The sequence below is a fragment of the Dipodomys ordii genome, unplaced genomic scaffold, assembly GCF_000151885.1.
Source record: "Dipodomys ordii isolate 6190 unplaced genomic scaffold, Dord_2.0 Scaffold136, whole genome shotgun sequence".
Lineage (NCBI taxonomy): Eukaryota > Metazoa > Chordata > Mammalia > Rodentia > Heteromyidae > Dipodomys > Dipodomys ordii.
In genome coordinates this window covers 2279757-2292989 of record NW_012267352.1, presented here as the reverse complement: position 1 = coordinate 2292989, position 13233 = coordinate 2279757, and the positions used below count along the sequence as shown (strand labels likewise).

The 13233-nt window shown below is 33.0% G+C and overlaps 1 protein-coding gene across 1 annotated transcript in view; it reads left to right on the top strand.

Moving 5' to 3' along the window:
- Nucleotides 1-13233, top strand: part of Tmprss15 (transmembrane protease, serine 15) — a 92380-nt gene that overhangs the window by 35973 nt on the left and 43174 nt on the right. The window contains exons 11-13 of the mRNA XM_013031018.1: nucleotides 5264-5369; nucleotides 5666-5816; nucleotides 7973-8108. Of these exons, the coding sequence (XP_012886472.1) occupies nucleotides 5264-5369; nucleotides 5666-5816; nucleotides 7973-8108 (393 nt within the window). The remainder of the gene's footprint in view (nucleotides 1-5263; nucleotides 5370-5665; nucleotides 5817-7972; nucleotides 8109-13233) is intronic.

Genomic DNA, 13233 nt, shown 5'->3' with positions numbered 1-13233 from the left:
CTTTTGAGTAAACTATTTCCCAGAGCTTGACACCCACGTTCATGAATTAGTATGCTCATTCCCTTAAATGATCATCACCCTAGACCTCTAAAGATAACCTGAAACAGTCAAGTAATCTAATCATTATTTTTCCTACAGTGTACAAAGGAGGTCTTTTCCAAAGTTGGATAGAGAAGTGAGATGAAAGGGCAGGAAGTGTTTACATCTATTGACTGTGACAGACACCTTTTATATAGTTGAAATCTTTGACATTCAAACGATCATTTCTCTGCTTTTATGTCATCATAATAAAAGAAAAAAAACAGTTCCATTGCTATTTGAAGAGTGTAAGTACATTACAACAGGGGAAAAAATGCTTTCAGTTTGACAACAGGTTAATAACTACGCAAATGCAATGAACCTGACCAAAGTGAAACAGCTTGAATGTCAGGTGGAGATTTTAAGTAGTTGGGTGGGATAGGGATAACTCAGGAGAAAGTCATATACCAGAAGTTATTTAAAATTAAAGAGGCAGAGTAGGTCAGAGCTCACCAGAGGCAGAAAAGTAATAAGGTCCATGGGAAAGCTTAATAAGGCCTCTTCAACTCTCATACCTGTGATTCATAATCACCAGCCATTCACCCCAGGGACATTTTTCTTCCAACTGGCTTTTTAATGCATCAGAACATCCTACCTCCAGAATGGAAGAGAATTAAATCTCTCCTGCTGTTCCTACTCATGTAAGCTTTTCTTGTTCTTTTGCATTCACCTTAAATGAAAGGAAGCCTAAATTCAACAGCCTGAATTAGCATTGCTTTAAGGAAGACCATCTGAGCCATTTCCCCTTTCCATACCTTCTAAAGAGCCCTCTCTTGGTGGAGTCATAGCTACTAAATCTTTGCATTGTCACTGTTCAGAGATTCTCTCTTCCTCTTGGAGGCAAAGAGAACTGGGGGGGAAGCAGAGTTACCATCTTGGGATGCTCTGAAAGGGCCAATTTATTCAGGGAAATTAATGTGAGTTATATGCCAATTTCAGGAAGGGTCACAATAGGTCAAGTTAGTGCAAAGATTAGTCCACACCCCTTTCAAGATGAATTTGATGCTTTAGAAGGTAGCACAGTATAGAACAAAAGATCACTAAAATGTAGTCCAAATTTAACCTTTGTTAAGACCTTCTATTTAAGCAGGCTATTTTGTGCCTTAGTTCCCTTTTCTAGAAAGTAAGGTTAAAGACAGAAGGATCTAGCTTTAAAAGCATGTTCAAAATATCAAACTGATAACCATGTTTAAAGAAAACTTCAAAAATTCCTGACTCATGAAAAATAGTAATACGTAACTGTTAGGTTTCATAACTATATTCTTTTCATGCTACAAATTGTCTATGATTCTGTTCTAAGTAGTATCCTGAAGAGTAAAATAGATATTTGACTCAACTTTTAAATGTTTATAACTTTTTATCTTAGTTATTTAGATATCAGCATTTCAATTAAGCATATAAACTTTGTATTGGTATACTTATAATGTTAAAAAACTATCATCTTAAATTTATCTTTCTTGAAGTATTGATTTGAGAAAGTAATACATTGTGTAATACTGATAGATTGAACTTTGCCCATTGTCCAATGTATTACTTTAAAAAATGCTTATGTACTAAGTCCACATCATTTTACCTACAAACAATTCAGAAAGCCATATGTATGAGCCTATTTTCTTTTTCTTCTCCTGGGATTTGAAATAAGAGTCTTCCACTTGTTTGGCAGGTGCTTTATCCTTTGAACCATGTCCACTATCCTTTTACTTTTTAGTATTTTTGACAACGAATCTCTCATTTATGACCTGGACAACCTGAACCATGACCCTCTTATTTATAATTCTTACATGGCTGAGATAACAAGTTTGTACCATCATGCCCAGCTTTTTATTGGTGGAGCTGGGGATCTCTCAATTGTTTTACTTGGTCTGGTTTCACTCCATAAGCCTCTTGATCTCTGCCTCTTGAGTAGCTAGGATTACAGAAATAAGCCCTTTGACTATATTCCTATTTTCTTATAGAGAAATGTCTCTAGATTTGTAGAAAGCACAACTGTCTCTCCAGGTGCAATTGTTTGCATCAACATCAGTGCATGTCCAGCATTTTCTTCTCTTTGTTCGGGAGAGATTGAGTTCAGTTCATGCAGAATTTAAAAAGTGACAGAAGAGAGTTGTTAAGAACCCTCCCCACAAAGAGGTTTACAGGCAGCTTAAATTAATGAAATGTATTCAATTTTGCTAAGTTTAAATTTACTCTTAGGTGAATCTCAATAGTTCTAGAAGATATTTCAAGAAAATTGAAGCTTTCTTAAAAGACATTATTATTATTATTTGACCATATACATTCCATAGGTTTATAGAAAATACCTAATCATTACACTGGTGTAGAGTTCTAATAAATATGAAAGCAATATAATGATAATATGCCAAGCAAATATTTTGATAATATTTATAGAAAATACAATTTTATTTTTCAAGGTTCTAGAAAGTTCACTTAATCAAATAATTTAATATACAATGCAACAGCAGAGAAGGAAAATGTATCACAGAAAATTCAAAAGCACACTACTAGGTAGATAAATATAACTAACTGGAAAACTTCCTGAAGATGCAGACATTTTGATAACATTTTTTTCACAGAGATAAGATTTTAACAAGACACAATTGGAAAAAGTAGAAAGTCAAGAAAATATAAAACAACTTAAGAGTCATAACGTTGCAGATCTTCTTCTAAATCAGTGAAGTGGTCTGCATAAATAGATGAATTATAAGAACCAAAGGCGGAAGATATTCTCAGTAGAGTATGCAGGATGCAAATCTCAGATTTAATTTCTGTTTCTTGAATAGGAAAACAAGAGATAAAGATGATGAATTAAGGACTCATTTGATGGCACACAAAAATTGTTATCAAGAAATGTAAATATGAGGCATAGTTTCTGAGGTAGGAGCTTAGAGTGCCATACTTATAAATAAATATTAACAACAGTATTCCCACCTAAATCTTCTCTTCAACTGATGAGATACTCTATGAAAATCCAGTTTGGATTTTGGATGTATTACTCTGAATGCAACAGAGTTTTTCAGAAAATACCAACTGGAATTGTGTTACATTAGAATTATTGAAGATCAAAAAAGATACCAAATCTTGAGAAGACTTAGGAGAGGACATCATAGAAACTTTAAACAAGAGTAGAGCTAGCAAATACATCTTAACTATATGATCCTAGAAATGAAAATGACTAACAATGAGTGCATAATAGTTCAATTTCAAAAAGAAAAAAATGAATTAGAGTCATGTTAAAATGAAATGAGTTTTGTTAAAATGAAATGATTCTCATTGCATTTGGCATGTTTTGCATAAATCAAGTGACCTGTACAGGCAAAATGTCATAGATACAATTAAAAGAATTGGATGACCAGACTTCGTCATGCCTCCAATTACAGGTGCACTGAAATTGTTTACTGTTAGAATTCACAATTTCATCAAGAATGCTCTTCATACTTGAATTTGTTGGCTAAAGAATTTAATGAATATCACAGATAATAATTTATCATTTAATACAAAATGTCATTTTACTATATTCAGTCATGTGAAGTTATACCTGATATTTATTATACTGATTGTGTATTTTATTTATTTTTACAAAATTCATAAGGAACTACAATCTGTTTAATTAATTTTGTTTATTGTGGACATGAATCCATGTGTTGATTTTACTAAAAATATCTCCAAATATATTACCATATAAAGAATAACAGAATCAATATGTTTCAGAATGTAATTAATTGACTATGAACATGGTCAAACATAAATGGAAATGTGCTGTGTGTTAGTATGATAGAGCTGCTGCTTATTACAAATGTGTTTGAGTAATTCAAGAAAATGTTCAGCATGTTTTACCTAACAGTACTTTGAATATCAAATGACTCAAATCATTGGCTGGAATAATGAATTCTAAACCAAAAAGTACTGTATGCATTCACTTGGGCCATTATGAAAACTTTTATAGGGATTTGTATGCTGCTTGCTTCTCTGTTATCTGATTAGTTATCATTCAAAGAAACATAGAAAGATGAGACTTTTATCAAATCAAGTAACTTATTCTATTTAAAAGTGTGCAGTATAGTCCATGGACTGTTAAACTGAGGATCTTTGAAACTGCTTACCTTGCCTTCACATGTGTATTTAAATACTGTGTTCTATAAAGACATAGAATCATCCAAGTATATAACAAACTGGAATTAAAATGGGGGGGGTGCACATTTGTTAGGAAATGGAAAGACTTCGAAAAAATTATATTAGGTGAAGTAAGCCAGGACCAAAGAAACATAGTTCCCATGGTTTTTCTTATTTTCAATAACTGGTATATATCTATGACAAGTAGAAAAGGTCAAAAGCTATGTCCGTATAGCCATTTAAGATGATGTTAAGTGAAATGAACCCCAAGATAGAGACACAAGAGGTTTTATCTTTCTTACTGTTGTTTTTAGTGTACTTATAATGTACCGTGTGATTTTTTTTTGTTTCTTTTATGTTCTTCCCCCATGGCATAACCTCTGTTTTCAGTGTTTGATTCCAGTATATACATTTTCTAATTTGGGGAGGGGAAGGGAAATAACAATAAGAATATTGGTTGACCCATTGTAACAATGAGATGTATGAAATACTATGCTGAAAATGAACTTTACAGGGGCAGGGAAGGGCAGGAGGAGTTGGGGAGGTGAGAAGAGAAGGCATGGTAAGGGAAAATAAAAGGAGGAGGTAACAATGCTGGAGAGGAAATGTACTCATGACTTACTCATGTAGCTGTAACCCCTCTGTACAGTATTTTTACCATAAAAATATATACAAAAAAGAAAAAAAAGTAAAAGGTCTTGAACTCAGGAAAAAGAAACTAAAATGGGAAGGGCAGGTTTGTGAAGTGATTTTCCTAAAGAGTGAAGAAAGAGATAAGTACAGGAGGGAAGGGTAAGAATATTGAAAGGGGCTGACATTGATCAAGAAATACTGTATTCAGAACCTGCTTCGTTAAATGGCAACTCTTTTACAATGACTTAAAAACAATTTAAGAAATAACCAAAAAAACCTACTTAATGCTTTCCGAATTCAATTCTATTGTCTTCTACACTGTATAAAAGTGTTTGCTAATCTTCCTACCATATGTATTATTTTCCCATCAAATAATATTGCTCACACAACAAAAAAAATTAATAAGACTTAAGCCATGACAACTTTCACTTTTTTTAAATAGGATTTTATATTTCAACACCAACTTTTCAAGGAGGGAGAAGAGAACGAGTTGGACTTTTAAGCCTCCCCTTGAAGCCTACTTTGGAACCAGTCTGCCTTAGTTTCTGGTGGGTTTCTGTTCATTTCTGGTGTAACTCATTTTAAATGTGGCTTTATTTAATGGTAGTATTAGCTTTCTCAATGTTTTAGGCTCATATTTCATTAAGATGTTGCACAATATTTTAATTCATGCAATATGACTTTTTTATTTGGTAAAGCAGTAAAGTTCTTATATGCTCTCTTCCCTATTTCAATAACTTCCCAAGGGGCAAGTTTCAAAGTCAGTACAGGATTTAGAAGAAATTAAAATACATTAGCTATAATGAAATAGAACTCCAAACATTTCTGCTTATTTCCAAACTAGGTATTTTATGTATGGTGTAAATGTGTATAGATTAAGCATTAATATCACCAGTGGCGAAAACCTGGAGAAGACCATTTTCCAAAAAGAGGGGAATTATGGTGAAAACTGGAATTATGGACAAGTAACATTAAATGAAACAGTAGAATTTAAGGTTTGTAAAATACTTTGTGATATATTCTTCCTTCTGGTCATTTTACATACACAATTTGCCGGGATAGGGTGAAAAAAATTATATATTTCTGAGAATAGACAAACCTCTTTCTGCATCTTTCTAATCTACTTACTTTTTATGACTGGCACTTTTACTTCTATTTACTCATGGACTTGTTCAGCATCTTTCTGACACTGGCCAACTACATCTTCTCATCTTCACATCAAAACTGGGGCTTGCTACTTTCCACAAGTTCCCTGTACTTTTCCTGTGAGTCATCTTTTCCTACAAAAACATCAAAGGCCATCTATACACACCAACTTACCCCATTCTGGCTTCCACTCCATACATTTCCTTGAAAAACAGGTTCTATGAGCTGTATTATTGGGAAGTCTCTGATCATTTATTTCACATTAAGATCAATTAGTTTTTCAGCTAACAGCTTACTATATTCGCTTCCTGGAGGGTTTTCGCAATTAAAATATAGGATTGTATAGCTTATCTGTTTAATCAAATCAACAGGGCTCTAATTGCATAATTTCAAACAAGAAGTATGTTTAGATAGACACTGTCAGTATCAAAGGCTTCTGTTTTCTTTGTGGCAAGTTGTAAGTAAGCTAGGTAATATTCAAAAGGCTCTCATTTCTATTCTTTCTGTCTGTGTATTTCCCTTTATTTCCTCTTTTTAAAAAAATTCTCTTCCTTTTGAATTTATATTTTTACATAAACTCTTCCAATTTTGTTTGCCCATTGATAGTTCAAGTAAGAGTGTGGGAACAGTACAATGGCAGAAGCAAGGAAACAAGAATTTCAGTAGCCAAATTTGGTTTAGTTCACTGAACACCTTTTGTAAAATACTTGAACTTGATTCAATTATTGTGTAGTTAGCTCAATAAGCAGAATAAGCACCAAGTTCTACAAACACTGCAGTAGTCCCAGGTTATGCCTACTGTCATTTTCCATGTTTCAATTACACATGTTCAACATCAGTCATAAAGTATTCATGGAAAATTCCAGAAACAATAATTTGTAAGCTTTAGATAATTTTATTCAACTATAGTCTTGCAATTTTTCTACTTTATCATATTATTATCGTTAATCAGTTACTGTGCCAAACTTTATAAGCTTCCTCATAGGTTAATTTACACAATATGGGGAAATTATAATACACATTGTCTCCATATTATCTACAATTTCAGGTACCCTTTGGTTTTATAATAGATTACCTAATGGTTAGTGAGGACTATGGTATTTGTACTTTACATTTGGAACAATATTGTGAAATCTTCAATAATTATTATCTCATTTTGAAATCTGATTTGCTGTTCTATGACACAAAGGAATAGGACTTATTTGGAAAATGCCCCTGAGATAGATAGAGTGAATGAATGGACAAGCAGATGTACGATGTACTCTAGTATTGAAAATTCAGGTAAGACAATGATACCATGTTGCTAATATAGCAGGTAGTGCATTCAGCAATCATTCTGCTCATGTGTCTCTTCTACAAAAGGGAGATTGCAGAAAAGGGTGACCAAAACTACCCATTGTTTCTTTGAGCCTACTTTGCAACCTCTTACACAGATGAGATTTCCCAAGTCTGGTTCTGTGCCCCAGCATCAGCACCTCATACTAATCCCCATCCCATTACCTTAGCTGAGCAGTGGCTAGGTAGGACCAGCTGGCTGCACATGGTCAACTTACGACAATAGTTATCGCTTGTCCTCTTATTTTCCCTCTCATAATAATCTCATCAGTGTTTCTTCCCTTTTTAGCTGGTATGCTTTAAAAACAAAAAGAGCTACCTGAATCTTTACTATTTTTAGGGGAAGAAATCAGTGAGAAATCTGTCTACCACCAGATGACATGACAGAATATGATAGAATAACAATATTATTAAATGGAAAGGAAGAGAAACAGAAACCAGAACAAGATGGTCTAACTCTGAACGTAGATATGAATTAAGTATATGAGTCAGTACACAGTAGAAGAAAGCTAGAGTGCTCATAAGAATTTTAAAAAACATGATCCATAAATATTTCAGAATCTAGTTATTGATCATGACATATTTGCAGATTGTCCTATTGTCATGTGAGAGGTTATTAGAACACAAAAGACTAGAATGGAATTATTTTACACATATCTTTGAATTTCAGGTTACTTTTAATGCTATTAAAAATCCATTTCTGAGTGATATAGCTTTGGATGACATTAACCTAACATATGGGATATGCAATGAGAGTGTTCATCCAGAACCAACTTTGGTCCCAACTTCTCCACCAGAGCTCCCTAGTAAGTACCTTCCATTAAAACATTAATAATACAAGATAGATTTTGCTTTGGGTTACTTTGCTATCCAAACACAATTGTTTTGTCAATGAACATCAAAGACTAAAATTTAAGAATAAAGAAGAGCCGTAAGTAAAATGGAGACTCAAAAACTATGATATTACATATAAATTCAGAAAAAAATCTTAAATGCCTCAGCTGTGGATAATAGTTATGATCACATAAGCGTCCTTCTCAGTTTTAAAATGAAGTAGCTGAGTTGCATTTTAGCTTCCCTAAAATATGAAATAATATTCTACTGACCATGGTAAATGGCTGGTGGTCATAAAGAAGGGCCTTATACTTCTCAGTTTCCCTTTATTTATTTATTTTTCTGGTACTGGAACTGGAAGTTAGGGTCTCCTGTCCTCGCTTGATTTTTTCACTCAAGTGTGGTGCCACACCCCTTGACCTACAGCTTCCCTTTCAGCTTTAGGCTGGTTAATTGGAGATAAATTTGGACAGACTTTTCCTCCAAAATTAGTTTGAAACCATAATCTTCAGATTTAACCTATTGATTTAGCTATGATGACTTTCTCAAGGAGTGATTTTAAGATCTCACGGTTCTATTAAGCCTTCAGCCCCTGAACTTGCTTTGAGGATAACTTAATAATATATTTTAGCATACACATCTACTTCACACAATAGATTTTTGTTCTGAAATGATGTCTTTCTAAGGTTTTACAATATATTTTCTTTATGAAGCCGCTAATATTTTGGAGCTGAGTATTAATTAGGATTTTTAGCCTTAGGGGATATTTTTACCTCAAAAATACAAAGTACAGCCTAAGTCTATCTATGCTTTCAAGTCAAATTGGAAATCTGACATTTCAAAGAAAACTCATTACTGTTCATCATATCCGGGTCAAAGGAGACAGCCACTTCACATTACTTTCAGACTAATGGGAATTAACAGAAGAAAAAGAGAAGAAGAAAACATTGACAATGATATAATATATTAAATTGCCACTGTCTCTCACTAGCATCATCATTAAGCAAAAATATCTTATAAATATCTACTATGTATAGAGCACTGCAGGACAAAAATGAAATGTAGCAATAAAATTTGATGTACAAAGTAGTAACAGATAAGCATCTAAATCAATAGATAATCTGTGCCTACTATGTGAGAAAAGTCATAAACAACAATGACATTCAGAAAGTTAAAAAAAAAGTGGACTAGAACCAAGAATCCTTGTGTGATAAGTCTGGCTATAACATTCTAATAAGATATGATATTTTTCTTTTTGTGTGCTGGATATTGAACCCAGAGATTTGTTCATGCTAGACAAGAATAAGAAGTTAGTTTCCTGAGATCAAACTTAGTCATCATGTTTGCTCCACTAGGGTTTGACTGGCTGCTAATATCACATAAAAGTAATAGTTATTATTTACTATGGATTAAATAGTCTCTCTTTAACTCTTCTATTATTTTGGCCTATTTATTTTTGCTGACACAGCTATCTTTGGCAAACACAATTTTGGCACCAGAAAGTTCAAAAATGATGATGAGTAGAAGAAAATGCTAATATGGATTCAATAGTTTGTGCTTTGTCATATTTAAAAATAATTGGCTTACTTCATTCTGTGTAGATTCACTGTTTATTATACACAATATTTTTTACAAAAAATACATATTCAAAGCCCTTAACAATCAATGCTAATTGAAAAATACTCTCTACAGACAAAATAATAGCAATATTTTCCTAATTCAATATTATGGGGGCTGAGAGTCCTTGCCTTACATGCATGAGGCGCTGGGTTGAGTTCATTTCCTCAGTATCACATAAGCCGGAAGTGGCTCTGTGGCTCACGTGGTAAAGCAATGACCTTGAGCTGAAGAGCTGAGGGCAGCGCCCAGACCCAGAGTTCAATCCCCACAACTGTCAAAAAAATAAAAAAATATTATGGTCATACCAAAAAATAGATTCTCTCAATGCTTTTTTTTTGTCTGTCACTGTATTTGTCAACAAATAGTCTATTCTTAAGGTTAAATAATGTAACTTTATATGCTCTATGTTTAAAACATAGCAAAATCTGATAACCTAAAATAAAATATTTGAGATGACTTTTGAATATAGTATCATATACGCAAATAAACTTTAAATATGGTTTCCATGTTACATATTTATCTGCATGACCTATATTAACATTATATCAATTCTAGCCAGAAGGAAAAAGGATAATTAATTCCCTGATGTCATAGAAGTATGTAGTATGCCTGCATATTTTAGCATTAGAAAAATTATAATGGTATAATAACTGATCTGATTTTAGAATACAGACATAGAATCTACCCAGAGTAAATTTGTTCCACTTGCCAAATGATACACTTCAAGGCAATATTTAGCATAGTAGAAAATGTTAATTACCATCAAACACATCCTGAATAATTTTATTCTAATGCTATTTTCTATTGGTTCAGTGACAGTCTTATTCGAACAGAGTTGTTTTTTGTTTTTTGTTTTTTTTTAGTTCCAAATCACTGATTTGTTTAAGCAAAAATAAAACCATAGTTGGCTGGGTAATAGCCTTATTTCCACTCTTTAGAGAACATTTAAGTAAGAAAATAATCCCTGACAAGTAAATGAATAATACAGTTTAGTCTCTAGCATCATTTTTAGGAATAAACACTGTGACTAGTTGGAGGAATGTAAGTTCAGTTTCATAGCTAAAGGAATTCTGTTCTGTGACATGAATCACTTCCTGCTTCTGCCGCTGTCTGCCCATGACATTGGAATGCATTTATTTAAATATGGAGGCTATGCTGAAAACACTTTATGAAAGCATACATTCTATTACACAGACCTCATTTGATTTTACCTTCTAACAATGAGATAACTACTAAAAAGTATAGACATGTACAAAAGGAAATCCACATTTTGGGGTCTTGAACTTATTTCTGAGGCTGTTAAAATGAATTAAGAAAAAGTAGGTTAGATAAAGATATATATTTAATCATTTCCATATTCACTATATACATGTCTTTTTTCTCAATCTAGTCATAATTTCAGCCATTTTCTACTTCCAAATACAAAATAAGGTTAACTTGAAAAGTATAATATACATGACATTATACTGAGAACTCAGTAACAAATTTTTCACACAGAAATAAGGTAAGACCTTGCTGTCTCCTGCAAGAAATGACCATTTCAGTATATCATCATTCTGTACCACTTATTTGATTTAATAGTCAAACATAATTTCCACATCAACTATATTCTTAAATTCCTTAGTTAACAATTTTTAACTATTTTATTTAAATTTAACTTATTTTATCTTTACATCATGAAGCCTGACTTTTTTAATTATTATTGGTTTGATTTCTACGAATAATAATGAAATTCAGGACACAAAGAATAAAAAGTATCAAAATTGTAATGCAAAATGGTTAGTTACATCATGAGTGGTTACAATAACTTTTTAGTGGAAATACAAATTTTCATAAGCTATTTTCGCAATTAAAATTTTTTTTTCATAAGCTGAATACAATACTCTTCATAGATGATTTCACTTTATATTATAACCTAAACTTTTAAAGTATAATCTCTAGTATAAAAATGATTTGTCATTTATTACTAGGATATTAAACATTAATTGCATATTTTGAAGCTAACCATTTTAACATACTCAGCCATTTCTCAGATTCCATTATTATTGCATTTACATGAGAGCACCAATCCCAAACCTATTTTTGCTTGTAACTATATGCTCAATTTTTGTGCTTTGCCCTGGGTATTTTTAACTTAAGCCCTCTTTCTGTAAGTGAATACAATACTTCTTTATTCCACCCCACAGTAAAGGCATCTCACTGACTTATATGTCCTGGTCTTCAGCAGCTTAATCATGGATTTAAAATGACACGCTTGAAGAAAATTATTCATCCTTGACAGCTATTTTGCAAACCGCTGCATATTATTTGCATAGTGTGTGCTGTGAAAATCCCTATTGGCATAGTCAGAAATTAACTGGAGTACAGCTTTTGAGAGACTAGCTCTCAGAAAAAGAAAAACATAAGCACTTACCACTCTGAATGGGTAGAATTCTTTTCAGTAGACAAGCTACTTACTTTCTTTTCCTGAGTGGTCCTGACTTATCTGATGACACAGCGTGACTGTGATTTCTGCCATCCCTTTGCATGAGTCTTTGGGCCTTCTGCTAAGAAACGTGCTAAATCTCAAGAAGAGCAATGTCATCGTTAATATAAATAGTGTCATCATGTTTAGAATGGTGGAAAGGGCTTCTAATTTCACTTCTTATGGGACAGTTATTTGATATGAACTTATCATTCAAATGCACTTTACAATGCACTTCTTAAGCATTTAAAAGGAATGAATTCCCAAGATCTCTGCTTAGAGGAGAGATATTAAGTAAACTGCCCTCCTAAACAGACTTAACAGTACCACTTAGCAATCTTTTTGTTTTGGTTGTGAGTTATATTATTAAAGTCTTATCCTTAATCTTTCTTTATATCGCATGAAGTGCTCAGATAGGTGAAAATTTAATGCATCCTCAAAACACCATTTGGCAGTTTAAAATTTTTATATTTCCCTATTTGAATATTGAGAATCATTGTCTCACACATATGCACCCACATACACTCATGCATGCATGTGCATGCACATGTGCACACACACACACACACACACTTAGTTTATCATGGCTAAATTTGTGGAAGAGTCAGTTTGGCTTTGCCCAGTCCTCACTCTTCAGTCTTGCTTTTGCCCTTCCAATCACACTTCACCTACCTCAGTGTTCCGATGGGAACACTAATTGGCAGCTGGGAATTACTCAAATTAACTGCGTCATATGTACTTCAAGTTTAAGTATTATAACCCATCTTTCTTCATATTTCCCACTGCATTTAGTCATGTAATAAACCACATCCTTAGTCTTTTGTAGAGAAGTTTCCTGTGTTCCTAAATTACTATTATTTCAATTACTTTCTGCAGCATTCTTTAGACATTAACTTTTTCATTTCAGATTGATCTCTCATTTACCTTACTTGCCAATATTTTCACCCATGTTTCTTCCTGCCTTCCTTGTTTTTGCCATACTTCTATTAAGTACCACTTACTAAGACTCAGTC